The sequence below is a fragment of the Triticum urartu genome, chromosome 5 (genome assembly GCF_003073215.2).
Source record: "Triticum urartu cultivar G1812 chromosome 5, Tu2.1, whole genome shotgun sequence".
Lineage (NCBI taxonomy): Eukaryota > Viridiplantae > Streptophyta > Magnoliopsida > Poales > Poaceae > Triticum > Triticum urartu.
In genome coordinates, this window is record NC_053026.1 from 529,748,793 (window position 1) to 529,775,818 (window position 27,026).

A 27,026-nucleotide genomic window follows, 5' to 3' on the forward strand; every position below is an offset into this window, starting at 1 on the left:
TGTGTTGTAAAAAGGGAGGAAAAACACATGTAAATTCTGTTGTGTTGGTTCTTTTGTTCCCTCCTAAAATATTGAGCAAGTACAGATCTGAGGTCGTAATGATCGAAGCATGTGGCATTCGGCCTTGGCAACATCGATTTTCCCTGCAGTATTTCGAAGGGAAATGTTAAGAAAAAAAATAAAACATAAAAAAAAGCGTGGTCGGCAGGATTTGTGTTGGTTCTTTTGTTCCCTCCTAAAATATTGAGCAAGTACATATCTAAGGTCGTAATGATCGAAGCATGTGGCATTCGGCTTGGCAACATCGATTTTCCCTGCAGTATTTCGAAGGGAAATGTTAAGGAAAAAATAAAACATAAAAAAAAGCGTATTTCGAAGGGAAATGTTAAGGAAAAAATAAAACATAAAAAAAGCGTGGTCGGCAGGATTCGAACCTGCGCGGGCAAAGCCCACATGATTTCTAGTCATGCCCGATAACCACTCCGGCACGACCACTTGCTTGTCATTTTTGCTTCTCAGAGCTATCTCAGTCGTTTTTAGTCAGCTTGGAGTAGCAAACTGACTTGAACCAATACAATCAAACTTGTGAAAAAACAGGCAGTGTATTCGGTGTCAGAAAAGTAGCAGTTCAGCCATGTTTACCGCGATCAAGCAACCACATGAGGCTGTCCGAGGAAGCCGAGCAGTAGCCGCCAGGGCTCTACGCCGGGAATGCTGTCAGCATCGCGCCGCCCCATGAGTGCGACGAGCGCCCGGAAGAAGGCGTGCTTGCTGCGGTACGCCGCCGCTGTGGATGCCGAGAAAATAAAGTTCAGAAATGAAGCAAATGGAACTTGTGAAATTCAAATATGCTGCCTGCAACTCAAAGTTAAAACTAACTTTGAATTTGTAGGTCAGTAGGGCCGAGTACAGCAGAGCCACTTGTACTGTACTGAGGCGGCAACAACATGAGAACATGTCTAATTTGAACGACAAAATTAAGTTTGTAGTCAAACAGAACTATGAGCTGCTTGCTAAAATCCGTTTGGGCCAGCTAAAATTCATGGGAGTTCACTAATTAGATCAAACGGTTTATAGTTTCCCCAAAATGCACCGCCACATTGCTTCACATTGTTGTCCACCCACGATGAAAAAGTCGATCCATCAGCGAAAATGCATACATCTCCTTTATTTATTTTTGTTCCTAGACCACATTGCTCACCCCCAACTATTACTGCTCATACTCCACAGTGCACAGTCTACGCGTGGCAATCAACTCTGATCAATAAATTCCACAAATCTTGAAGTAGAATAATCTAATTACTCGGCATCCAAATCGATTCCACGATGTGGCAACTATTCTTGTTTTCGAGGGTGCCAAAAAAAATTGAAGAGCCACTTATCCTGCGATAAATTGGGAATCTCAGTGTTGCTCCCATGCGGCTATGATCACCACTCTCAGGCACCCACATCATGTTACGCCTCCATCCCTTGTTATTGTCGTGGAAAGATCGTGCAACACAGGCTATAGCAAGGACATTCTTTGGCACGTCCATCGTTGGACATGGCGAGCTCCATGGCGTTCAGCTGCATTGAGCAGGACGCATGGCGGCATCGAGAAAGAAGTCCACATCACCCCAGGGGTACATAAAATGGCTAATTTATCCCCTGAGGTCTAAAACGCGGTATTTAACTCCCGATCTTTCCAAAACCATGTGAATCGCCTCCTAACCCTGATTATGGTGATTTTGCTCACCTCGTTTGAATCTCCACCCAGCTGCATCCGACCTTCTTCCTCACCCAGTCTTGACCATCCTCCACTGCACCATGCCGAAATGACCAGCGTGCCTACTTGGGTTCATTGGTAGTGGTTTTTGAAGGGGTGACGACTACAACAACCCTAAATGCTTATGCTTACTGGGAATCACTCGCTTTGGGAGAAGATCTTATGCACTGCTATGCATAGCAACTAACTGTCTGAGAGTTGTTAAAGATCTTCAAGCACCAAAATAGTCAGGGGACACTACATGATTATGAAGGATATCTTAGCTCACATGAATAGTATTTTGGTTTGTAATATAGGCCATGAACCACGCACATGTTAAGGAGGCTCATAGCGGAAGTATTCTTCTGATCCCGAGCTCATATGAACAGTAAAAAATCAATGCTTGCAAAGCTTCATCATGAATGACAAATGTTTTCAATGCTTGCAAATCTTCATCATGAATGACATTCGTGGAAGATGTGGTAAAAAAATCAATGGTCAAAAGTTCTTTTGAAAGTAACATTTTAAAGCATCAATTTTTTTTGCCATGTTTTCCGTGAATGTCATCCAGTGATGAAACTTCGCAAGCAGTCAAAACATGATCAATGTTCGGCACAAAACATTTATGTTTTTTTTCATTTTATGTGATTTTACTGTTCTTCCGAGCTTACATGAGCTCGGGATCAAAACAGCCTCGTCCGACTCAAAGGCTAGCTCGAGTGGAGACTACTCTGGAAGTTGGTCATCATGTTTGGCTGGTTAATCCACCAAACAATCTTTCTATGCCCCTACTTTGAGATATAAATAATGGCGTTGTTTACCTTCACCTAAAAAAAGGTTAAACATATTCTTATGAAATTGTGGTCTACCTTCGGCTTGTTGAGCTGGTACCCTCAGCGGAATCTTATTCATGAGACTTTGTGTGCGTTTGCATTCTTTATTTGAACTTTGTATGCTCGTGGCGGTTTGCTTTATATATAAAACGGAGCGAAAGTCTTTTTCAGTTTGTAGAAGTTGGCAAGCCATCGTGCTACAAAACAGAGACGGAAAACACATGCAAATTTAGTTTGGGTTGGTGTTTTGGGCTTTTGGCCTTCGCAAAATAATTAAAAATCAATGGTAAAAAATGCTTTTGAAAGTAATATTTGAAAGCACTGATTTTTTTGCCATGTTTTCCGTGAATGTCATCCGGTGATGAAACTTTGCAAGCAGTCTAAACATTATCAATGTTTAAACATTATCAATATTTGGCACAAAACCTTTATGATTTTTTTCCATTTTATGTGATTTTACTTTTCTTCCGAGCTTACATGAGCTCGGGATCAGAACAGCCTCGTCCGACTCAAAGGCTAGCTCGAGTGGCTACTACTCTGGAAGTTGGTCATCATGTTTGGCTGGTTAATCCACCAAACAATCTTTACATGCCCCTAAATTGAGATATAAACAAGGTGCTGTTTGCCTTTCACCTAAAGAAAATGTTAAGCCCATTCTTATAAATTTGTGGTCGTTTCGTAGAAGTTGGCCAAGCTATTGTGTTGTAAAAGGGAGAGGAAAAACACATGCAAATTTAGTTTGGGTTGGTGTTTTCGCTTTGGCCTTTTCAAGGAAAAAAAATAGGAGAACAAAAAAGTGAAAGCGTGGTCGGCAGGATTCGAACCTTTATGATTTTTTTCCGTTTTATGTGATTTTACTTTTCTTCCGAGCTTACATGAGCTCGGGATCAGAACAGCCTCGTCCGACTCAAAGGCTAGCTCGAGTGGCTACTACTCTGGAAGTTGGTCATCATGTTTGGCTGGTTAATCCACCAAACAATCTTTACATGCCCCTAAATTGAGATATAAACAAGGTGCTGTTTGCCTTTCACCTAAAGAAAATGTTAAGCCCATTCTTATAAATTTGTGGTCGTTTCGTAGAAGTTGGCCAACTATTGTGTTGTAAAAGGGAGAGGAAAAACACATGCAAATTTAGTTTGGGTTGGTGTTTTCGGCTTTTGGCCTTTTCAAGGAAAAAAAATAGGAGAACAAAAAAGTGAAAGCGTGGTCGGCAGGATTCGAACCTTTATGATTTTTTTCCGTTTTATGTGATTTTACTTTTCTTCCGAGCTTACATGAGCTCGGGATCAGAACAGCCTCGTCCGACTCAAAGGCTAGCTCGAGTGGCTACTACTCTGGAAGTTGGTCATCATGTTTGGCTGGTTAATCCACCAAACAATCTTTACATGCCCCTAAATTGAGATATAAACAAGGTGCTGTTTGCCTTTCACCTAAAGAAAATGTTAAGCCCATTCTTATAAATTTGTGGTCGTTTCGTAGAAGTTGGCCGGCTATTGTGTTGTAAAAGGGAGAGGAAAAACACATGCAAATTTAGTTTGGGTTGGTGTTTTCGGCTTTTGGCCTTTTCAAGGAAAAAAAATAGGAGAACAAAAAAGTGAAAGCGTGGTCGGCAGGATTCGAACCTTTATGATTTTTTTCCGTTTTATGTGATTTTACTTTTCTTCCGAGCTTACATGAGCTCGGGATCGGAACAGCCTCGTCCGACTCAAAGGCTAGCTCGAGTGGCTACTACTCTGGAAGTTGGTCATCATGTTTGGCTGGTTAATCCACCAAACAATCTTTACATGCCCCTAAATTGAGATATAAACAAGGTGCTGTTTGCCTTTCACCTAAAGAAAATGTTAAGCCCATTCTTATAAATTTGTGGTCGTTTCGTAGAAGTTGACCGGCTATTGTGTTGTAAAAGGGAGAGGAAAAACACATGCAAATTTAGTTTGGGTTGGTGTTTTCGGCTTTTGGCCTTTTCAAGAAAAGAAAATAGGAGAACAAAAAAGTGGAAGCGTGGTCGGCAGGATTCGAACCTGCGCGGGCAAAGCCCACATGATTTCTAGTCATGCCCGATAACCACTCCGGCACGACCACCTTCTGCGATTAGTCTCTGAATTGTGATTAGAGTACTGAGAACTTATTTTTGTCTAAGCCAGCAGGAGAACGCGGGCGATAAAACAAGCAGGCAGCCTTTTCGGTTCGGTGCCAGACAAACAAAGTACGTACAACAAAGCCATTTCCAACGTACAGTATGTGATAAGAAGTAATGCTACATGTACAAACGAGTTATAAGGTTTTACAAAAAGGATTGATTTGATTGATCAACAGGTAGGGAGGCGGCCCACCTCCCCTGAAAATCAGAGGAAGGAGGGCAAGTTTATGATTGGTTAGTAGATAAAAAAAATCCTAATCAACATGTAATTGCGTGTAACTCTTTGTATGTTTATCTTATTCAAAAATGCTACACCTACGTAATGCGTGTTACGTATCTTACGTATGAGCTGATTTGGCAGATTTTTATTGGCCATTAGTCGGGGACGCGGGCCCATCCTTGAAATCAGGGGGGAGTTTGATTAGTGGGGAGGGGATTACGTATGTTACGTAGAAGTTGTACGTAGGTGTAGCATTTTTGGATAAGATACCTACAAAAACCCAACATATCGATCGAATGTACACTTCAATTTCAACGCGAGACGCGAATCAACCCGTGATTGAGTTGGTTAGATGGACAGTGGTATCCCTAACCCACCAGAGTTCAAATCCTGGTACTCGCATTATTCCTGAATTTATTTCAGGATTTCCGGCGATGCGCTTTCAGTGTGAGGAGAAGGTGCTCATAGAGGTAGGGTGTGCGTGTGTGCGTTCATAGGGGTGAGTGCATGCGTGTGTATATGAGCGCTTGTGTAATGCAAAAAAAAAAAATTCAACGCGAGACTACATCACTGTTGTGTTCAAACACACATCATTCACCAACCACGAATCAGAACTATACTCCTCTCCAGTAAAAAACCATAGCATCAGCTCCTAATTTGATTTTGCCGCCTATGTTGTTATTGAGGCGAACCTCCTGACGTTTTCTTGGCCGACGAATGGCCGACCATGTATGACCCGAACCCCCACACGGTGATCACCAGCGACAGGATCTTGAAGCCGCTCATGGGGTCGTGGAACCACACCACCGCCGCCACGCTCGTCAGCGGCACCCTCACCGCGTTCAGCACGCCGGCCAGCACCGTCGACCCCAGGTACACCACCCCCGTCGCCCCCAGCACCCCCAACTGGAACGTCGCCGCCGACCACCCCATCACCATCGCGTACCCCGCCTTCCCTCCCCCTGCGGCACTGAACCCCGCGGCCTCCCGCCGCATCGCCGCGAACCCGTCGGTGGCCGCCAGCCCCGCCGACGTGAACGCGAACGCGCTCAGCGACACCGCCGCCTGCTGCTCCAGCACCACGTGGAAGCGGGTCGCGGCGGCACCGTCTCCGCTGCCGTTGCTGAGGTACTTGTCGAAGACGAGCTCCGAGAGCGCGAAGATGAGGCCGTGGAGCGCCGACCCGGCCACGTCCAGCGCGAACCCGAGCGCGTACTGCCGGCCCGTGACCCCCGGGTACCGGTCGGACCCCGAGTCCAGCGCGATGATCACCACGCCGGCGGTGATCACCACGATGGCGTTCAGCGTGGACAGGCCTATCCTGTTCTTCTTCCCCACGATGAGGCGGCCGAACACGGCGGAGAAGGCGAGCGAGGACGCGGCGACGAGGGACGCCGTGGAGGCCGGCAGGTACGCGTAGGCCCAGGCGTACATGAGGTTGTCGGCGGCGCTGAGCAGGCCGAGCAGGGCGTACCAGAAGCAGAGCCAGGGCGACGGCGGCCACGTCGGCGACGCGTCGCTGAAGAGGTAGCAGGGGAGCAGCAGCAGCGCCGGGATGGGCCAGCCGGCGACGGCGGACCACGAGAGGATCCACTTGCTCTGGCCGCCTCCGTTGTAGTAGAGGCGCGAGAGCAGGCTGGCCGCCGGGAACGCCGTGAGCATCGCGCCGCCGCTGAGCGCGAGGAGCGCCCAGAAGGAGGCGGGCTTGCTGCGGTACGCCGCTGCCGAGGAGGCCATGAGCGAAGACGCTTTCTGGCGCAGCGAGACGCTTGGCCCTCCGTTGCTGGTGATCTCCGAGCCCGAGCCCTCCATTGCTGCAACTTATGGCGAATATCACAGTTCAGTTCAATAGAAACAGCACGTTCAGAACTTCAGATTTGGCACCAGAAACTAAAAACTAAATCTAGCAGAGCCATGTACAGTACTGTATCGAGGCGGCAACATATTTTCAGTAACTCGACCAAAAAAACTATTTTCAGTAAGCAAAATAACTGAACTAAGAGGTACTAGCTGTCAGCTAAAATTCATTTGGCTAGCCAAAAATCCATGAAAGTTAATTAGGTAAATCAAGCTCCCCAAAATCCACCATAGCATTGCTTCAGATTACCGTCCAACAATCATTGCTAGTAGTATATATATTGTTTAATCAATAATAAAAAGGAAAGAAAAAAGGTTTATTTGATTCTTGGCTCCCCTCCCCACACTCTGCTCCACTGTAAAGCCACCGCAATCGATTGGCAATCAATCCTGAGCAATAAGTGGTAGGGTAGATTTCACAAATCTGGAACCAAAAGAACCTAACTAATTGCTGGGCGTACGTGCCCAGGGCCAGGAACCTTGGATTGATTCAACCGTTTCGCCCTAGGCAGGGATAGGAACGGATAGGATGGAGCAGAGAAGAGAAGCAACCAACAGAATTCCGGTCCGGTGAGCGGGGGCCGGATGGCGTGGTGGGCATCACCGCTGTCGCCGGATGACGAAGGGAGAAAGAAGTGGGGGAGAAGCGAATCGGACCTGCGAGCGGGAGCCGGATGGCGTGGTGGCGGAGGCCTTCGCCGCCGTCACCGTCCTTCTCCATCGCCGTGTGGTGTGGAGCTAGCTTAGGGGTAGAACTAGCCTGGAACACAGCGACGACTCCCAGCTCATCTAATTTATGTGGGCGAGCCTTGAGATTGATTGATTGATCTATACTACGACGATGGTAGGTCGAGTCGCAGTCGCATCGGAGCGTGCTCAACGTGGTTTCGTTTTTTTGCGGGTGAACGTGGTTTCTTTGGTCTCTCCCTACTCTATTTCAGGAGGATAATGCGCCAGCGTTTTTAACGTGTTTGGGCCTACACAATAAACCAGGACTCTCTCCAAAAAAAATAGAAGACAAACCAGGGCACTTGCGTCTGCGTCCTGGTTACATTGATAGTCCTTTTGTAAGGAATTTTTAGGGTATTATCTCTAGTCGCAGCCGCGGACCTAGAATGATGCCCCAGTTTAAATTACACTAAACATTATCATAATCTCAATAAATAGTCTGAAAATAGCAACAACTTTGATGAGTACTCAGTGTCAAATGTCTAGTAAAATTTATTTTGTAATTTTGAAGGGGGTGCCATGGCATCCACGACACCCCCATTAGATCTGCCCCTGTCTAGTCGGCTCCTTCAAAATCCTGAGAGTAGCAAAATAAGCGGCTAAGCGCACCTAGCCAAACTAAGTCTTTGGACAAGTACAAATTTGAAGGGATTTTTCCAAAAAGGCAGCCCAAGTATCTTGTTTTTACCCCTTCGACGTCACTTATCTATCTATATTTATATCAATATAAAATGACCCAAATGGGTAGATCTAAACCATCTTGACCGTCAAATCATACTATCTAGCGGTTCAAATCGTTCCAATGTTGAGCACCGAACATGTTTAACACTCTAATTACCCATCACTGCTATTGGTTATAAACACGTTTTGACTCAACGCTATCCCTTGGAATCTACCATGTAATTAATATCCTACCATTCCTGCGAAAAAGTAATTGATATCTCACCAAATACCAACGTACAACAGATATATCTTACCTAATATAACGTGCAATTAATATCCTATTTAATATAAACGTGCATTGCACGTACATTATTACTAGTGAGTACAAAATTTCTTCTCCTCCTATCCACATGCCACACCTCCGCCGCTGGCCGCCGCTACCCCGGGTATCTGAAAAATGTAACCCCCAACCCCCCCTCCCCCCTCCCCAAAAAAGCCTCCGACGACCCTCACCGACACTAGAATGACGCTGGCGCGTGTTCTATACGATGGTGGTTGTGCTTGTGCGCCTGTGTGTATGTCGACGGCTATGTGTGAACACCTCCGTGTGTCGCGTTAGATGCAGGACATGTTGTGTGTGTGTGCGCGCGCGTTAGCAGCAAAAGAAAAGCGGAAGGGTGTCGGCTAGATCTGGCATTGGTTGGAACTGTTGGTGCTCAACGAAGCGGAGTTGTGATGCACGGGGTGGCGAAGTTGGGAGGCAGCGAACTGCTGGAGATGAGTGTGGCTGCTGTTGGACCTGCTCGAAGACCTCCATGGTGAGCTCCACCGAGTTGAGCCGCGTGCAAAAAAATTGGGTGGTTTGCACACGTGCAGCTCGACGGCGAGTGGCTTCCCAATCCATCCAGTTCACCGTCTTATATGTGTGTTGTGTGTGGCCGGCATGCTGTTAGGTTGTGTGTGCATTGAGTGTTGCATTGTAAGTGTTTGATTAAATGCATGAATGAAATGTAGGCTATAGGGAGTTAAATTAGAGGGTTTAGTTAGGTCCGGCCACCGTTTAACTTCCGAATTATAAGGAGTTAAGTATGAAGAGTTGATTTTATAAGGAATCGACTAAAGATGCCCTTATGCTGGTTTTCAAAACAGGCTACAAGGACAAGACAACACCGTCTCCCTTTTACCTTCATTCCTTATCACTTATATTCATGACAGGGATGGGCGTGTCTCTGAAGATGGAATAAGGTTCTTCCCGAGTAGTATCGGTCCAAACGGTGCATTTAGTATCATTGGAAGGAGGAGGTGTGTCTCTGACGGATCTCAACGGGATTAGATCGGTGTTTGTTGTCGATAGGTCTGCTTGCGTCAGGTCTTCGTTCATCTGTGTTCGGATGTCTACATGTTAGATTCTTCCGATCTACGCTTCTCTTTATCGACAATGGTTGTTGTGCTGGTGTGTTAGTTTTTCGGGGCCTTAGCATGAAGGCTACTTGACTGTCTACTACAATAAAGTTTGCATCGAAGGAGGGGCGATGATGACGGCACACATTCTGTTCATTTCATTTCTTTGTAGTTATCGCTAGGTAGTCTACGGACATGGATGTAATTTTTCGTTACTTGTATTGCTCTTTATACTGCCATGATGTTTTTTTTGCGGGTGAATACTGCCATGATGTTTGATGCCTTTACGACGAATTTTCATCTGACGATTGTACTATCTATACCAATATAAAAAGACCTAAATGAGCAGATCCAAACCATCTTCACCGTCAAATCATGTTATCTAGCGGTTTAAATCGTTTCAATGTTGAGCACCAAACACGTTTAACGCTCTAATTACCAACCACTGCCATTGGTTATAAACACGTTTTGACTCAACGCTATCCCTTGAAATCTGCCATGTAATTAATATCGTACCATTCCCGTGAAAAATAATTGATATCTTACCAAATATCAACGTGCAACAGATATATCTTACCTAATATAACGTGCAACTAATATCCTACCTAATACTCCATCCGTCTGGAAATACTTGTAATCAAAATGAATAAAAAGGGATGTATGTAGATGTATTTTAGTTCTAAATACATCCATTTTTGCCTATTTTGATGACAAGTATTTTCGGACGAAGGGAATATAAACGTGCATTGCACGTACATTATTACTAGTGTGGGTAAATTACCGTGTACTAGTAAGTGTGCACGTGCAACACACGTCTATTTGAACTAATAAGTGTGCACACGCAATACGCATCTATTTGGATTAACATATTATGCTAAACTTAATACAAGACAATTTATTCATAAATTTGAAATTTCCCAATAAAGTACATGTCGTGGTTCTAACTCTGACAGTGATGTAGGGGGGTATGTATGGAGAGGCTAGATCTCAGCTATTGGGAAGTTGTAAACACACCAAGATGTACGAGTTCAGGCCCTTCGCGGAGGAAGTAACAGCCCTACGTCTCGGTGCCCGGAGGCGGTCGACTGGATTACTGGCGTGTGAATAACAGGGGTGCGAACCCTTCATACTGAGGAGGGGGGTGGCTTATATAGAGTTCGCCGGCCCTCTCCTGCCCTCAGTAATGCAGGGTTTAAGGTACATTTAAGGTTGGGCGTTACTGGTAACGCCCCTAATAGAGTGCTACAATGACCATAAAGACTACTTAATAGCCGACCGTTTGCCTGCGGAGTGACTTCAGATCTCCTGGCGGTCGAGTGGTAGCTTCTTGGTCGAGTGTCTTGAACCCGTCGAGTGAGATACCTTCAAGTCGATTGAAAGGTGACTTCTTCTAGGGATGTCCTTGGGTAGGGCTCTTTGGACGGGTCCGTGCCCCTACCCTAGGTACATAGTTTCATCATTAGCCCCCGAATGGATCGAGGTTAGAGTGGGGAAAGAGTTGGGGATCTTCCCGACTGGTTCTTTGGGCTACACGAGTGCCTCGTTTTGGGCCAATCGTCACGGATGACGTTATCAACCTCTTTCAGTCGCCTTGATCCATTCCAGGCCTATCGTCGAGTGAATTTCTTTACTTGTGACATACTGAGCGCCGGCGCGATCGGGGTCTCCTGTTTTGACAAGTTGTTCTGTGGCCCGCGGATGTCACAGGATTCGGATTTTGGGAAGCGCGCGGGACGGGAGCGGCCGTAGTAATCGGAAGCGATAAAGCGGAAGCTCCCCGATCCCTGCGTCGCCTTTTTTGCCACGTACTGCGCGCGCGTCTGCTGCAGGATTTGACTGGATAGCCTGGGCCTACCAGTCAGCCACTCGGAAGCGGCCCCTTATAAGTTGCCGGCTCGGGGTTTCCAAACAGTGCGCTCCCTTCTGCTTTCTTCTTCCTCTCTCCCTTCGCAAGTCCTTCCGCCACCTCCGTTCTCACCCTAGCGCCGCAAGCCCGTTCGAGATTTCGCCGGCGACGATGGTGAAGGGCAAGACGACTGCTTTGGAGCGCGCGAAGAAGGCGGCGGCGGCGGGGAAAGGGAAGAGGTCTGCTCGGGGCGGATCTTCCTCTAGGACCGCTCTGCCCAAAGGTTGGATCCAGGGCGACTGGATGCCGTCAGTGCTCCGGTAAGAGGATCTCGACGACATGGTCGAGGGGGGAGTCATTCCCCACGAAGCCGCGCGTCTTCCGGGGGGAGAGATCGAACCTCAACCCCGCGACGGTGAGTGCGTGCTCCTAGCCACCCACATCGACCGAGGGTTTTCTCTGCCGCCCCATCCTTTTTTCCGGAGCTTCTTGAACTTCTTCGGAGCGCAGCTCCACCACTTTACTCCCAACTCCATTGTATACCTTGCCGCTTTTATTTCCATGTGTGAGGCTTTCTTGGGTTGCCGCCCCCATTGGGGACTTTTCAAGAACATCTTTACCTGCCGTTCTCAATCGGTCAAGAAGGCCAAGTCGAGTGACGAGAGGACGCAAGTGATCCAGTTGTGCGGGGGCTTGGCGATCCAGATGAGGGGGAAGAGCTGTTTTCCATCCATTACTTTCTCGGAGTCGGTCCGTGGTTGGCAGGCGACCTGGTTCTACTGTCAGGACCAGGCGACCCCAGGACAGTCGACTGGTCTTCCTCCTTTCTCCCTCGACCGAGCTGAAAAACCCGCTTCTCTGAAAGTGACGCCAGAGGAAAGGGCCCAAGTCAAAGTGTTGGCTGGTCGAGTGGTCGAGCTTGTCCGTGAGGGTGTGACTGGGATGGACCTGCTGGAGGTCTTCCTCTAGAGGCGCATCCAACCGCTCCAGGCCCGTGACCACCCGATGTGGTTGTACTCGGGTCTCGATGACACCACTCGGATCCACCCGGAGGAGGTCACCGACGAGATGCTGGAAGGGTGGCTGTCGAGCATCACGGGGAACAAAGACAACCCTGAGGAGCCAGGAGGGTAACTCCACTCGACAACTCGTATGAAGTGGACCAGGTATGTCTTTATGCTCCCGACTGAAATCTTGTTTTCTGCATTGGTCTTCTTTGAGTTGGTCGATTGACTTTCGTCTTGTCTATTGCTTTCCAGGCGACCACCGAGATGTACTCGACGCCCAACGGGGCTCAGGAGCCAACTGAGGAAGGGGAGGCGAGCGGAGGTGAGAGTGGGGACGACCAAGGCGAGTGGGAGTCCGACGGTGAGGGAGAGGGAGACGACAACGTTGACTCCAGCGAAGAGGAGGAGGAGGAGGTCGAACCCCCTCGCCCAGAGGGGCGGTCCAAGCACACACATGACCCAGCGCGGGAACGTGGCAAGGCGACTGCTTCTGTTGGGCAGTTGTCGAAACGCCCTCGGACCTCTTCTCCTACGCCGACTGGGAAGGTTCCCAAGCACCCACGCACGACGCTGTCCAAGCCGCCCAAGGCTCTGCCCAAGATGAAGATAGCTGTCCCTACCATTTCCGGGTAATAATAAAACTTGCTTTCCTTCGTCGACCATGGACAGATCCTTGGTCGATTCATTGAGCCAACTGACTGACTTTCAAGATTTGCAGCGCTGCTACTTCTGAGGTCTCCGCCAAGGACGACGACCAAGAGATGGAGGATGCTGTTACCTCCAACCCTGGTACAATTACTGACGTTCTGCTTTGAGTCGACTAATCATTTATTGCAACTTTGGTCGATTGAATGTTTCTCTTGCAGCCCCTCCTCATGTTATCGACCTTCCGGATGACGACGACAACGAACCGCTGAGAATGAGGAGGAACAAGAGATCGTCGGCTGACAAGACCCCCCAACCTGCTCCGGCATCTGAGGCCATGGCTCGGGATGGTGGTGACACCACTCGGGCTTCTGTGACTTTCGCCATTCCTCTGACGAGCGTGCGGCCTTCGGCGTCGACTGCGGATCCACCTTCGCTTTTTGCTGCGTACCCCATCCCTGAGGACCAAGCGGCTGCTGCAAAGGAGGCTATACGCCAGGCGGGGATCATAATGGAGCAAGTGAAGATGGCTCGGGAGGCCAGCCAAGCAGCCTATGACGCGAGTTCGGCTCTTCAGAGCAACGTCCAGGTCAGTCGACTCAACACTTGGTTTGTCATGATATGCTGTTTGAAGAGTGTCTTTTCCGAAGATCTTTTGTATCTGTATCTGTACACCCACTGGGTGTGTCTGCTAATCCTTGGACGAGTGGGGGCACGCTAAGTGCACCCACTGGGTGTAGTCCCCGAGACTACGGTGGACTGCTGCCAGTCGACTGTAGTCTTTACATTGTGTTGCTGTAGCTGTATTTCTTCACTCGGTTTGGTCGGGCCAGGTCGAGTGGAACTGTATCCGGTCGACTGCGGGCAGTCGACTTTTTCTATCTTTCTCTTTTTTTTGGTCGAACCAGTGGAGGCACGCTGAGTGCACCCACCGGGTGTAGTCCCCGAGACTACTGTCGAATGTTTTTGATTCGGCTGTGGTCTTAGAAACGTCATCATTGTCTCTTAGTTACTCGGAAGCAACTTATCTTGGACGTCTGTCGACTGATTTCTCTTTTTATAGAAATCTTGCGAACTTGTAGCTCGCTATACTGAGTTGGAGAATCAGCAGATCCAGCTCAACCTTAACTTGAAGCTTGCTCAGGAGAATTTGAAGAAGGCGCAAGAAGAAGCAAAAGGTATGGCTGGTGAGGTTCTCCATTCTTAACGGGTGGCTTTTCTTTCTTGTCCATTCTTGATGTTGGTTCCACTCGACGCGCCGCAGATAAACTGGAGGAAGCTCTGAAGAAGAAGGATCAAGACCTTGCAGAGGCACAGAAGGAGGCCTCGAGCAAAACGAAGCTCGCAGAAGATAAGCTGGCTTCGGTCGGAACTCTTGAACAGGAGAACTCCAGACTGAAAACTGCTCTCGAGACAGCTAATCGAGATGCCAGTCGACTGAAGAAAGAAAAGATGGCTCTGCACGACAAGGCGGGTGAGCTGGCGGGGAAGGTAAAAGATCTGGAGGCTTATCTCGGTGGACTCGCCAAGAAGCTGTTCGTCATGCTCGAAGGTAATTATTCCAACCCAGCTGTCTTGTAGTTGCCGAGCCTGCGTACGGCCACTGTCTTATTCTTGAATCGTGTTTGCAGAATTCTGCCAGAGCTTCGAAGAGGAAACCAGTCGAGTGGAGCCAGGCTTGGATCCCGCCAATTCTCTCGTGAAGGACGAGACTGCTATGAACATGCTCCGACTGGAGTCTCGTGTTACCAGCGTTGTTGATTATCTTGCTCGGCTGAAGGTTGCGATGTTGCAGATTGACACATCACTCTGGCCCGGAACGACACTTCAGAACGACCTCGAGTCCCTGATGGTCCGACTGAATGAAGTCCCGGGTCGAGTGGCAGAATGGAAGAAATCTTCTGCTATATGTGGTGCTGATGTCGCTCTGTCTCTGGTCCGCGTCCATTGCAAGGAGGCGCGAGAAGAAAAGCTGGCCGCCATCCAAGTTGCCAATACCAGGAAGCACAACTTCCAGGACTTCATGGAGACTTTTATTGCTGCTGCCACTCGTATTGCAGACGGGATCGACTTGGACGAGTTCGTCGCCCCTTCCAGTCCTCCTCCTGAGGAATGAAAAACTTTTATGCTTCACTTTAAATTTGCCTCGGAATGCCGAGTGGATTTGTAACCGTTAAAATCCGCCGAGCCGAGGGCTTGAGTACTTTGATCTGAGGTCTGGGACCTTTTAGGCTTTATCTGATCTTGATTTCTCGTTTGAATATCTTCATGGTTTGATTCGTCGAGTGGATCTTGATCTTCACTCGGAATAACTAGTATTTGCGGCGCAGCTCCGAAGGGGAAGGTAGCAGTCGACTCGCGGATTGGGTTGTGTCTTGTACTTAGGCGAGCACTGGGCTGCAGCTAAGCCTCCGAGTGGGAGGTTTGCTCTCCACTCGGTAGGATTTTTAAACACTTAGGCGAGCGCTGGGCTGCAACTAAGCCCCCGAGTGGGAGGTTTGCTCTCCACTCGGTAGGATTTTTTCAAACTTAGGCGAGTGTCTGACTGCAGCTAAGTCTCTTAGTGGGAGAACTTAGGTGAGTGCTGGACTGCGGCTAAGCCCCCGAGTGGGAGGTTCGCTCTCCACTCGGTAGGATTTTTTTTCAAACTTAGGCGAGTGCTGACTGCAGCTAAGTCTCTTAGTGGGAGAACTTAGGCGAGTACTGGACTGCAGCTAAGCCTCCGAGTGGGAGGTTTGCTCTCCACTCGGTAGGATTTTTGAACACTTAGGCAAGCACTGGGCTGTGGCTAAGCCCCCGAGTGGGAGGTTTGCTCTCCACTTGGTAGGATTTTTTCAAACTTAGGCGAGCGTCTGACTGCAGCTAAGTCTCTTAGTGGGAGAACTTAGGCGAGTGCTGGACTGCGGCTAAGCCCCCGAGTGGGAGGTTCGCTCTCCACTCGGTAGGATTTTTTTTTCAAACTTAGGCGAGTGCTGACTGCAGCTAAGTCTCTTAGTGGGAGAACTTAGGCGAGTACTGGACTGCAGCTAAGCCTCCGAGTGGGAGGTTTGCTCTCCACTCGGTAGGATTTTTGAACACTTAGGCAAGCACTGGGCTGCAGCTAAGCCCCCGAGTGGGAGGTTTGCTCTCCACTCGGTAGGATTTTTTCAAACTTAGGCGAGCGTCTGACTGTAGCTAAGTCTCTTAGTGGGAGAACTTAGGCGAGTGCTGGACTGCGGCTAAGCCCCCGAGTGGGAGGTTCGCTCTCCACTCGGTAGGATTTTTTTTCAAACTTAGGCGAGTGCTGACTACAGCTAAGTCTCTTAGTGGGAGAACTTAGGCGAGTACTGGACTGCAGCTAAGCCTCCAAGTGGGAGGTTTGCTCTCCACTCGGTAGGATTTTTGAACACTTAGGCAAGCACTGGGCTGCAGCTAAGCCCCCGAGTGGGAGGTTTGCTCTCCACTCGGTAGGATTTTTTCAAACTTAGGCGAGTGCTGACTGCAGCTAAGTCTCTTAGTGGGAGAACTTAGGCGAGTACTGGACTGCAGCTAAGCCTTCGAGTGGGAGGTTTGCTCTCCACTCGGTAGGATTTTTGAACACTTAGGCAAGCACTGGGCTGCAGCTAAGCCCCCGAGTGGGAGGTTTGCTCTCCACTCGGTAGGATTTTTTCAAACTTAGGCGAGTGCTGACTGCAGCTAAGTCTCTTAGTGGGAGAACTTAGGCGAGTACTGGACTGCAGCTAAGCCTTCGAGTGGGAGGTTTGCTCTCCACTCGGTAGGATTTTTGAACACTTAGGCAAGCACTGGGCTGCAGCTAAGCCCCCGAGTGGGAGGTTTGCTCTCCACTCGGTAGGATTTTTTCAAATTTAGGCGAGCGCTGGGCTGCAGCTAAGCCTCCGAGTGGGAGTCTGGCTCTCCACTCGGTAGGATTTTTCGAACTTAGGCGAAACGGATTCGCAGCTAAGTCACCCACTGGGGGATTTCGTAAGCAAACAGAAGTGACATCAATTATTGGAACACTCTTGTCTTTGATAAAAATAAACTACAGAAATTTTTCTTATTACATCTCGTCCAAGGGAGAACTCAAGTGTAAAAGGGGCGGAGTAGTTCCGCATTCCAAGCTCGTGGCTCGTCGATCTGGCGATCAACATTGTAGAGGTGATACGCTCCATTGTGGAGGACTTTGGTGACGATGAAGGGGCCTTCCCAAGTAGGAGCAAGCTTGTGTGGTTTCTGTTGATCCACTCGGAGGACCAAATCTCCTTCTTGGAAGGCTCGACTCTTCACATTCCGGGCATGGAATCGACGCAAGTCTTGCTGATAAATGGTCGATCTGATCATGGCCATCTCCCTCTCTTCTTCTAGGAGGTCGACTGCATCTTGCCGGGCCTGTTCTGCTTCATCTTCGGTGTAAAGCTCGACTCGGGGCGCGTTGTGAAGAAGATCACTTGGCAGAACTGCTTCGGCTCCATAAACCAGAAAGAATGGAGTTCTTTCAATCGACCGGTTAGGGGTGGTCCTCAATCCCCACAGAACTGACGGAAGCTCGTCGACCCAAGCACCTGCCGCGTGCTTGAGATCACGCATCAGTCGAGGCTTTAGTCCTTTGAGAATCAGACCATTTGCTCTTTCAGCTTGTCCATTCGACTGGGGATGAGCGACCGATGCATAGTCGACTCGAGTGCCTTGAGAGGCGCAAAAAGCTTTGAACTTGTCCGAATCGAAGTTTGACCCATTGTCAGTGATGATGCTATGCGGGACTCCATATCTGAATGTTAGCCCTCTGACGAAACTGATAGCAGTGCAAGCATCGAGATTCTTGATAGACTTAGCTTCAATCCATTTGGTAAACTTGTCGACTGCCACAAGCACATGAGTGAAACCACTTCTGCCTGTTCTCAATGGACCAACCATGTCTAGTCCCCAGACAGCAAAGGTCCAGACGAGTGGAATGGTCTTCAGGGCTGATGCAGGCTTGTGTGACATGTTGGAGTAGAACTGGCACCCTCCACACTTGTCGACTATCTCTTTTGCCATCTCATTTGCTCTAGGCCAGTAAAATCCCGCTCGGTATGCTTTAGCCACAATGGTCTGAGAGGACGCATGGTGACCACAGGTCCCCGAGTGGATATCATCAAGGATTATCCGACCCTCTTCTGGTGTTATGCACTTCTGACCAATTCCAGTCGCGCTTTCTCTATACAACTGCCCCTTTATGACTGTGAAGGCCTTGGATCGGCGGACGATCTGTCGAGCCTCTTCCTCGTCCTCTGGGAGTTCTTTCCTTAGGATATACGCGATGTACGGTATCGTCCAGTCGGGAGTGATTGCCAAGACTTCCATGATTAGGTCGATCACAGCAGGAACTTCGACTTCAGTCAGATCTGTGGCACTTTTCGGCTGCGGGGCTTCTTCTGTAAAAGGATCTTCTTGGACCGACGGCGAGTGAATGTGCTCCAGGAACACGTTGCTGGGAATGGCTTCTCTCTTGGAGCCTATCTTTGCCAAATCGTCAGCTGCCTGATTTTTCAGTCGGGGGATGTGATGAAGCTCCAACCCCTCGAATTTCTTTTCTAGCTTTCTCACTGCATTGCAATAACCAGTCATAGCCGGACTTCTGACGTCCCACTCCTTCATCACCTGATTAACCACCAAATCTGAGTCGCCATAGACCATGAGGCGACGGACGCCGAGTGAAATGGCCATGCGCAACGCGTACAAAAGTGCTTCATATTCTGCTTCATTATTGGAGGAATTGAAGTGAATCTGGAGAACATATCTGAGCTTATCTCCTCGGGGGGAGACTAGAACTACCCCAGCACCGGAACCATTCAGCATCTTAGATCCATCGAAGAATATGGTCCAGTGCTCCGAGTGAACTTGAGTCGGAAGTTGCTGTTCAATCCACTCGGCGATGAAATCTACGATTGCTTGGGACTTGATAGCCTTCTTTGCTTCAAACTTGATATATAAGGGAAGGAGTTCAATCGCCCACTTGGCCACTCGACCAGTTGCATCTCTGTTATGTAGAATCTCTGACAGTGGGGCGTCGCTGACGACTGTAATGGAGTGGTCAGAGAAGTAACGTGCAACCTTCTTCGTGGTCATGTAAATCCCATATACAAGCTTCTGATAGTGAGGGTATCTTTGTTTTGAAGGGGTCAAAACTTCAGACAGATAATAGACTGGGCGCTGAACTCTGAAGGCCTTTCCTTCTTCTTCCCGCTCGACCGTAAGTACTGTACTGACAACTTGTCCTGTGGCTGCAATGTAAAGCAGCAGAGGCTCTTTACTGATTGGGGCAGCAAGCACCGGCTGGGTGGAGAGCAGAGCTTTGAGCTCTGCAAATGCTGCGTCAGCTTCTGGAGTCCACTCGAACTTGTCAGACTTCTTCATCAGTCGGTAAAGAGGCAACGCCTTTTCACCGAGATGAGAAATGAATTGACTTAGAGCGGCCAAGCAGCCTGTAAGCTTTTGGACATCGTGCACGCGTACAGGACGCTTCATCCGGAGTATGGTGCCAACTTTTTCAGGATTGGCATCGATCCCCCGTTCGGAAACGAGAAAACCGAGTAACTTTCCACCTGGAACTCCGAACATGCACTTTGATGGATTGAGCTTGATACCATACCTCCTGAGGTTGGCAAAGGTTTCAGCAAGGTCAGCTCGCAGGTCGGAACCTTTCCGTGACTTGACCACAATATCATCCATGTATGTCTCCACATTCCGACTGATTTGAGTGAGTAGACACTTCTGAATCATTCTCATGAACGTGGCTCCGGCGTTCTTGAGGCCGAACGGCATGGTGACGTAACAGAAGCATCTGAATGGAGTGATGAAAGCTGTTTTGATCTCGTCGGGTCCATACAGACGGATCTGATGGTACCCGGAATAGGCATCTAGAAAAGACAATCTCTCGCACCCCGCAGTCGAGTCGACTATTTGGTCGATGCGAGGGAGAGGAAAATGATCTTTCGGGCAGGCCCGATTGATATGTTTGAAATCAATGCACATGCGAAGTGACTTGTCCTTCTTGGGGACCATGACGACATTGGCGAGCCACTCGGAGTGGTAAATCTCTCGGATGAACTCCGCTGCTAAGAGCCGAGCTACCTCCTCGCCAATGGCTTGCTTCTTCTAGATGGCGGACCGTCGAAGATGTTCCTTCACAGGCTTGAATTTTGGGTCGACTCGTAGACGGTGCTCAGCCAGCCCTCTGGGAACTCCAGGCATGTCAGAGGGCTTCCATGCGAAGATGTCCCAGTTCTCACGGAGGAGCTGGACGAGCGCTTCTTCCTATTTGGAGTCGAGCGTCGTTGAGATGTGAGTCGGGGCAGCATCGGGGTCGGTCGGGTGAATGTGGACTGGCTTTGTTTCACCGGACGACTGAAAAGCTGATTCTGAAGCAGGCTTCTTGGCTCGTAGCAATTCACTCGGATCGGCAGTCTTTTGGTACTCTTGTAGCTCGACCACTGCCATCTGAGCATCAGCGATCTTTGAGCCTTTCTGAAAACACTCTTCTGCTTTATTTCGGTTGCCTGTAACAGTGATTACACCTTTAGGGCCAGGCATCTTCAGTTTGAGGTACACGTAACATGGTCGAGCCATGAAGTGTGCGTAAGCTGGCCTGCCCAAAATGGCATGATAAGCACTTTGGAAGTCCACAACCTCGAATGTCAACTTTTCCTTGCGGTAATTCTTTGAATCGCCGAAAACCACATCAAGAGCAATCTGGCCGAGTGATTCGGCTTCCTTGCCAGGAATGACTCCGTGGAAGCTCATGTTACTGGTACTTAGTCTGGACATCGGAATGCCCATTCCTTTCAAAGTTTCGGCGTACAGTATGTTCAGGCCACTGCCACCATCCATCAGGACTTTGGTCAGTCGAGTGCCTTCGACAATTGGATCGACCACCAAAGCTTGCCTCCCAGGGGTGGCAATGTGTGTAGGGTGATCAGACTGGTCGAACGTGATGGCAGTCTGAGACCACTTCAGATAACTGGGTGTTGCCGGAGCAACCATATTCACCTCACGGTTAATGACTTTCAGTCGACTTTTGCTTTCGACATCAGCAAAAATCATCAGGGTGGAATTGACTTGGGGGTATCCATCGTCACTGTCTTCCTTGTCCTCGACTCTGTCCGACTCTTTTTCCTTATCCTTGGACTGTTTGCCTTGAAACTGCTGGATTAGGAGCCGGCACTATCGAGTGGTATGCTTTGGGTAAATGAAATTACCCTCTTCATCTTTCTTGGTGTGGATGTGACATGGCAGATCCAAAACATCATTTCCATCTTGATCCTTGACTTTCTTGGGCTTCCAGGGGCCTTTGGGTTTTCCCTTGAAATTTCCCTGGGTTGCGGCCAGGGCCTCCCCAGGGGCGGCTGGCTCGGCCTTCCGCTTCTGCTTCCGACTGGAATTGCCTCCGGTTTCCTGGGCGACTGCTTTCTGCTTGCCACTCCGGAGTCGATCTTCATCTTCTCCGTTAGCGTATTTGGTGGCAATTTCCATCATCCGATTCAGGGACATTTCTCCGGTCCGACCGAACTTCAGGTTCAACTCTCTGTTTTTGACGCCTTCTTTAAAGGCACAAACTGCTTGGTGATCCGGTACGTTCTCAACTGTGTGATGCAAAGTGATCCACCTCTGGATGTAATCCCTCAGAGTTTCACTCGGCTTCTGCACGCAAGACCGCAATTCTGTAAGGCCTGCGGGTCGCTTGCATGTTCCCTCAAAGGTTGTGACAAACACTCGAGAGAGATCCTCCCAAGTGTAGATGCTGCTGGGCGCTAACTGATTCAGCCACGCTCTGGCCGAGCCCTCTAACAGGAGAGGCAAATGCTTCATAGCCACCTCATCATTGCCATCGCCAATCTGTACAGCCACTCGGTAATCTTCGAGCCAAGTGTCAGGCTTAGACTCACCGGTGAACTTGCTGACTCCAGTCGCCAACCGAAAGTTGGGAGGAATCACCGCGGCCCTGATGGCTCGACTGAAACACTCTGGCCCTGAAACACGTATTCTGCTGCTGGCGGGCGCATCTCTGTTCTGGCCTTCCCGATGAGCCCTGTTTCTGTCAACCAAGCCTTGAACGAGGACAGATCTCGCGTCAAAGCCTGGGTCCCTGGGGTCGATGGGAATCCTCTGCCCAACGCTATGAGGGCGCCTATCATCTTGATGTCGAGGCGCATATGACCCACTCCTCGGGGGAGGGGTTGGCACTCGACGTCGATCATCACGATCGGATCGGTGATCATACTGCTCATTCCTTCTGTACTGATCATGCCGGTCGCCACGTCCCTCACGCCTCGGGGGCTACCGCGGGCTGTGAGCCGACTGGACTGTATCTGTTGCCACGGATCGACTGTGGATCCTATTCCGCGATTGAGAAACAGAGGAATTCTGGTTTCCCGCCACCCGGAGCAACGCTCTGATCTGTAACAAGCCCCTGCCATCCTCCGACTGGGAGGGCTGAATCGATTCTGCTATACGGGCCGCGGCGGCCAAATTCTGAACTGGGGTTCGGTATACCTGCATCGGCGGGAAGAGCTGGCGTCGACTAGACTCGGGAGCCCGCTGACGCACTTGCTCGTCGAGTGCTCGCTGGAGATTCTCCAGTCGAGTGCGCTCGGCCAAATTAGCTAAGCGTGCGTCCTCTAAGGCTCGGGCCTCGGGGGACTCTCCGACGATAGGAGTGCGGAGTGCGTCCGTGTTCCGGCGGCGAAGCTCCTCTCGCTGTAATGACGTGAGAGGTTCGGGGAGATACTCATCGTGGGGACGCGACGGGTCGCCCCCACCCGCACCTCCATCAGCGCGAGGGAAAGCGGGAGGACTGTGCGTTCCATCGACCGCCAGGATCTCAGCCGCTGGGTCGCTGCTGTCGCACTCGGATGCGGTCTCCGCAGAGCCAGTCGAACAGGCCGCAGAGGGATTCGTCGGGCTCGATTGCCGCGACTTGCGGGGCGGCCGACTGGCGAGCCACGGCGTGCCTCACCCACCTCTGAAGTCTCGACCGACCGGAGCGCTTGCGCCGGTGGGAGACAGAGCGGGGAGACGATACGGGGGCCGACCGATACTGGGTCGACGGCTGCCGCAGGAGGACGCCACGAACGCATGCGCGAAAATGTGTCGCACCGCGGACGGGGAGCGCGTCGATGTCGAGTGGCGCCTCCTGAAGCCAGGCGGAGTTGTCGGCGATGAACGTGAGCGCGCCAAGGCGGATCTCGCGGCCCTCCATCAAAACTCCGCACGAAACCATGATCAAAGGGATTGGAAAAATCGCAACTTCTCCAATCAGGCGCTAAGATTCCTGCCCCACGGTGGGCGCTAACTGTCGTGGTTCTAACTCTGACAGTGATGTAGGGGGGTATGTATGGAGAGGCTAGATCTCAGCTATTGGGAAGTTGTAAACACACCAAGATGTACGAGTTCAGGCCCTTCGCGGAGGAAGTAACAGCCCTACGTCTCGGTGCCCGGAGGCGGTCGACTGGATTACTGGCGTGTGAATAACAGGGGTGCGAACCCTTCATACTGAGGAGGGGGGTGGCTTATATAGAGTTCGCCGCCCTCTCATGCCCTCAGTAATGCAGGGTTTAAGGTACATTTAAGGTTGGGCGTTACTGATAACGCCCCTAATAGAGTGCTACAATGACCATAAAGACTACTTAATAGCCGACCGTTTGCCTGCGGAGTGACTTCAGATCTCCTGGCGGTCGAGTGGTAGCTTCTTGGTCGAGTGTCTTGAACCCGTCGAGTGAGATACCTTCAAGTCGATTGAAAGGTGACTTCTTCTAGGGATGTCCTTGGGTAGGGCTCTTTGGACGGGTCCGTGCCCCTACCCTGGGTACATAGTTTCATCAGTACACGATCTCTTATTTCCAACTCGTATAAATAATTTGAAATATCGTTTCTCCTTAATCAACATCTCTCCTGTATTAAAAGACCACCCACTTTTCTTAATGTATAAAATTCAAAATTATTTAGAAGATTCATCATGATTTTTCATATGCACACATTTATGCAAGTATAGTCACACATGAAAATGTCACTTAGGACAAGCTAAGGAACCGTTTCAGTGTCAACAAATTCCAGTCAAGAATTACACAAGATCGTCATGAACATATACAGAGAAGTGACCTCTCTTTCTCCGAGATTGATCGAACAACAAGTTTTTGTATATATCTATCCGACACTACTACATATATACAATATAACATCTCTTATAGTCCCTAACATCTAAAATCAATTTCAACTTCCACATGGCATTCTCCGTCTTTATGTATGACATGGTCAAGAAAGAATCCCGCCAATTCCTCTTGAATTGCTCGTATGCGATCATATGGTATGAGTTCATTCCGCATCTGTCACATCTAATTTAAAGAAGAGGGCCAATACATACATATGAAAGAAACTCAACACAATTGATGGTAATAAAATAAAATTGTGAATATTATTTATGTACTAAATGACATGAGAATTACCATGACCACAAAATATCCTACATTCATCATCATCATAATCAACATGCAGTTTTTGCTTCTCTTGTATGTAGTCCAAGTTTTCTATCAGGAAAACATGTTAACTCAACTGTAGATAAGGACGGTATGAAAATACTCATGTAAAATTACAATTGCCATGTATCTGCTGGACAAACAAATACACTTATGCAAACTTCAGGCTTTTTTAGTAAAACTTATGCGAACTTTAGTTTTTTTCATTAAAACTTATGCAAACTTCTGAGTTTTTTTCAGTGAAACGTAATTTCATGACTGCAAGTAAGGTCTTGGTTCAGCGAATTTGTCTGTGAGTTCACTATGTAGTCGTGAGTTGGCCATGTAATAACCGGTAGTCAGTACTTAAAAAACAGGGATGTCTGTTACAGGTACGCGAAAATCAGTGAAAAAATAAAGAAAGAAAGAAGGCCAACGTCTCTGTGTGTGCTCCAGCGCTCCTCTGTTTCTCATTGCCTCATCTCTAGTTTCTGTACTTCTAGATGTGTCACCATCGGCGAGGTAGCGATGACAGTAAAAAAACAACACTCGATACTTACCTAATTAATGCGTGCGTGTGGTGCGTTTACGTGAAGGCGAGCGTCTCCGTCGTTCAGGCCTGCGAGCGGCCGCGGCGATCGTGTCCTCTCACCAGCTGGGCGGCATTGTCGACATAGGTGAGTCAGTCGTCCAGCTTTGAGGCGGTGGCCTCCACGCACCGGGATTAGCTTTGGACGACGTCGTCCACGCGAGAGTACCGGACAAGCGTGTCCAATGGATCAGCATGCGTCAGAGCTGAGGGAGTCGGCGGTGGCTTCAGGCGAGTGAGATGGGGCCATGATTAGCTTCACCTGTTGCACAGTGGCCGAGACCTGCACCGCCCTGGGGACGATGATGGTTGGCGACCAGGCGAATCTGCATGCATGGCTGTGGGGGCAGATTTTTTTTGGCCCGCTTATACTGGTCCAAGATACTCAGCGTTGCCCCCACTTGAAGGACCTCAGCAGTTGGTGGTTGTCAGCGTGGGTGTTGTGGATGGAGCTGAAGTCGACGCGGATGCCGGTGGTTCCCGGAGAGCATGCCCAGGATGTGGACGAAGTCGTTGCAGTCAGTAGAAGTGTGTTCAGAGGAAGCCGCAGCTCCTCCTCGCGTGTCTCCCATTGTGGCTCGCTTGGGTAGTGGGCTGGTGACGGCTGGCGACTCGCGATCACGATTCCCTGATAGGAGACATAGGATGCGCTCGCGATTAGTTTCCTAATAATTAGATGCGTTCGTGGTTAGTTATCTAATATGATGCAGCCATGATTAATTTCCCAATAATTAGATGCGTCCGTGATTAATTTCTTAATATGATGACTCGTAATTATTTTTCTAATAATAGGATGCGCGTGATTTTTTTTCCTAATAAAAAGATGGGTTTGTAATTAGTTTCTTAATAGGATGTGTCCGTGATTATAGTTTCCTAATTGACCAGGATTAGATTTTTATATTTTCCTCCGCGGTGAAGTACGGTCAGTCAATGTAAATTGCTAAGTGCACAAAAAGAACAGATTCGGTTAAGGCTAGCCGTTAGATTGAGTTTAGTGGGACTAATCATACGGTGGTAATATATCCGTATATATTTTGTGGGATGCACTTAAAAAAGATAATGTTTGCTCTTTTATAAATAGTATAGATATAGATTAAATTGCTACGTCAGGCCAGGGATGAGGGAGGTGGAAATCGTACACAAAACAGGACTCTGCCGCCGTGCCGCGTGCGACGTACGCCTTGCACATGTTCGATGGAATGCATGCCCATGCACATGCAACGGTGTCGTCGGCGCATGCATGGAGAAGCACAGGGCCCATTGCCAGCGACGTAGGCCCATATAACCCAACAAGCAGCTGCAAAACAGATAAATGGGCCGCACAGTGTCCCTCGTCTGATTTTTCTAGTGCGTGCGATGCAACCCTAGCCGCCGTGTCGCGGATCTCTTTTTCTCAGGGAGAAACATCGATCGACCCAAGTACTGGAAGCGATCGATATCCAAACATGTCGCCCGAGCCGCCAAGATGGCCGCCGATCTCCCGCCGGAGCTCCTGGCCGTCGTCTCCTGCCGCCTGCACGACGCGGCCGACTTCGTCCGCTTCCATGCCGCCTGCACGCGGTGGCGGGACTCGCTGAGCCATACGACGGCGCTCCGCCCGACCTTCTTTCCCTGGCTCATCGCCCCGCCGTCCGGCTATGGCTCTTCCGTCGTCAAGCTCCGCTCCGTCTTCTCCAAGACAAGCTACCTCGCGGCGGCGCCCGAGACGTTCTCCAGTCGCAGGTGGCTCGGCGGCCTGGTTCTTCGCCGATGGCTCCGCGCTTACGCTCATCAACCCTCTCACAGGAGATGTTGCCACGTCCCTGCCGTCCTTCCCGGAGGACGACTGCAAGAGCACACGGAGGATGGAGATCTCCCGCGGCATCATCTATGCCGACGGCACGG

General features: G+C 49.4%; 1 protein-coding gene and 2 non-coding genes across 4 annotated transcripts; all 3 read right to left on the minus strand.

Moving 5' to 3' along the window:
* Positions 1 to 413: 413 nt before the first annotated feature.
* TRNAS-AGA lies at positions 414 to 495 on the minus strand. Its single transcript has one exon. It is a non-coding gene; the product is annotated as a tRNA-Ser (tRNA).
* A 4,082-nt stretch (positions 496 to 4,577) lies between these two features.
* On the minus strand, positions 4,578 to 4,659 carry TRNAS-AGA. The gene has a single exon. It is a non-coding gene; the product is annotated as a tRNA-Ser (tRNA).
* An 871-nt stretch (positions 4,660 to 5,530) lies between these two features.
* Positions 5,531 to 7,696, minus strand: LOC125510401 (probable purine permease 5). Of its 2 annotated transcripts, none has more exons than XM_048675567.1 (2): positions 7,452 to 7,696; positions 5,531 to 6,757 (listed from the first exon to the last, which is right to left on the minus strand). In XM_048675567.1, exons 1-2 carry the CDS (start codon positions 7,513 to 7,515, stop codon positions 5,616 to 5,618), a joined length of 1,206 nt encoding a protein of 401 aa, XP_048531524.1. In that variant the 5' UTR covers positions 7,516 to 7,696; the 3' UTR covers positions 5,531 to 5,615. The 2 variants fall into 2 exon arrangements, with proteins under 2 accessions (XP_048531524.1, XP_048531525.1); XM_048675568.1 differs by having other exon boundaries at positions 5,531 to 6,751; positions 7,452 to 7,692.
* Between the last annotated feature and the right edge of the window lie 19,330 nt (positions 7,697 to 27,026).

What these genes read in the sequence shown, in the direction of transcription:
- LOC125510401 (XM_048675567.1), bottom strand. Translation starts at nt 7,515, where the DNA reads ATGGAGAAGGACGGTGACGGCGGCGAAGGCCTCCGCCACCACGCCATC. An exon ending in CATCCGGCTCCCGCTCGCAG is followed by an intron (nt 6,758 to 7,451) that starts GTCCGATTCGCT and finishes ATTCGCCATAAG; the next exon opens with TTGCAGCAATGGAGGGCTCG.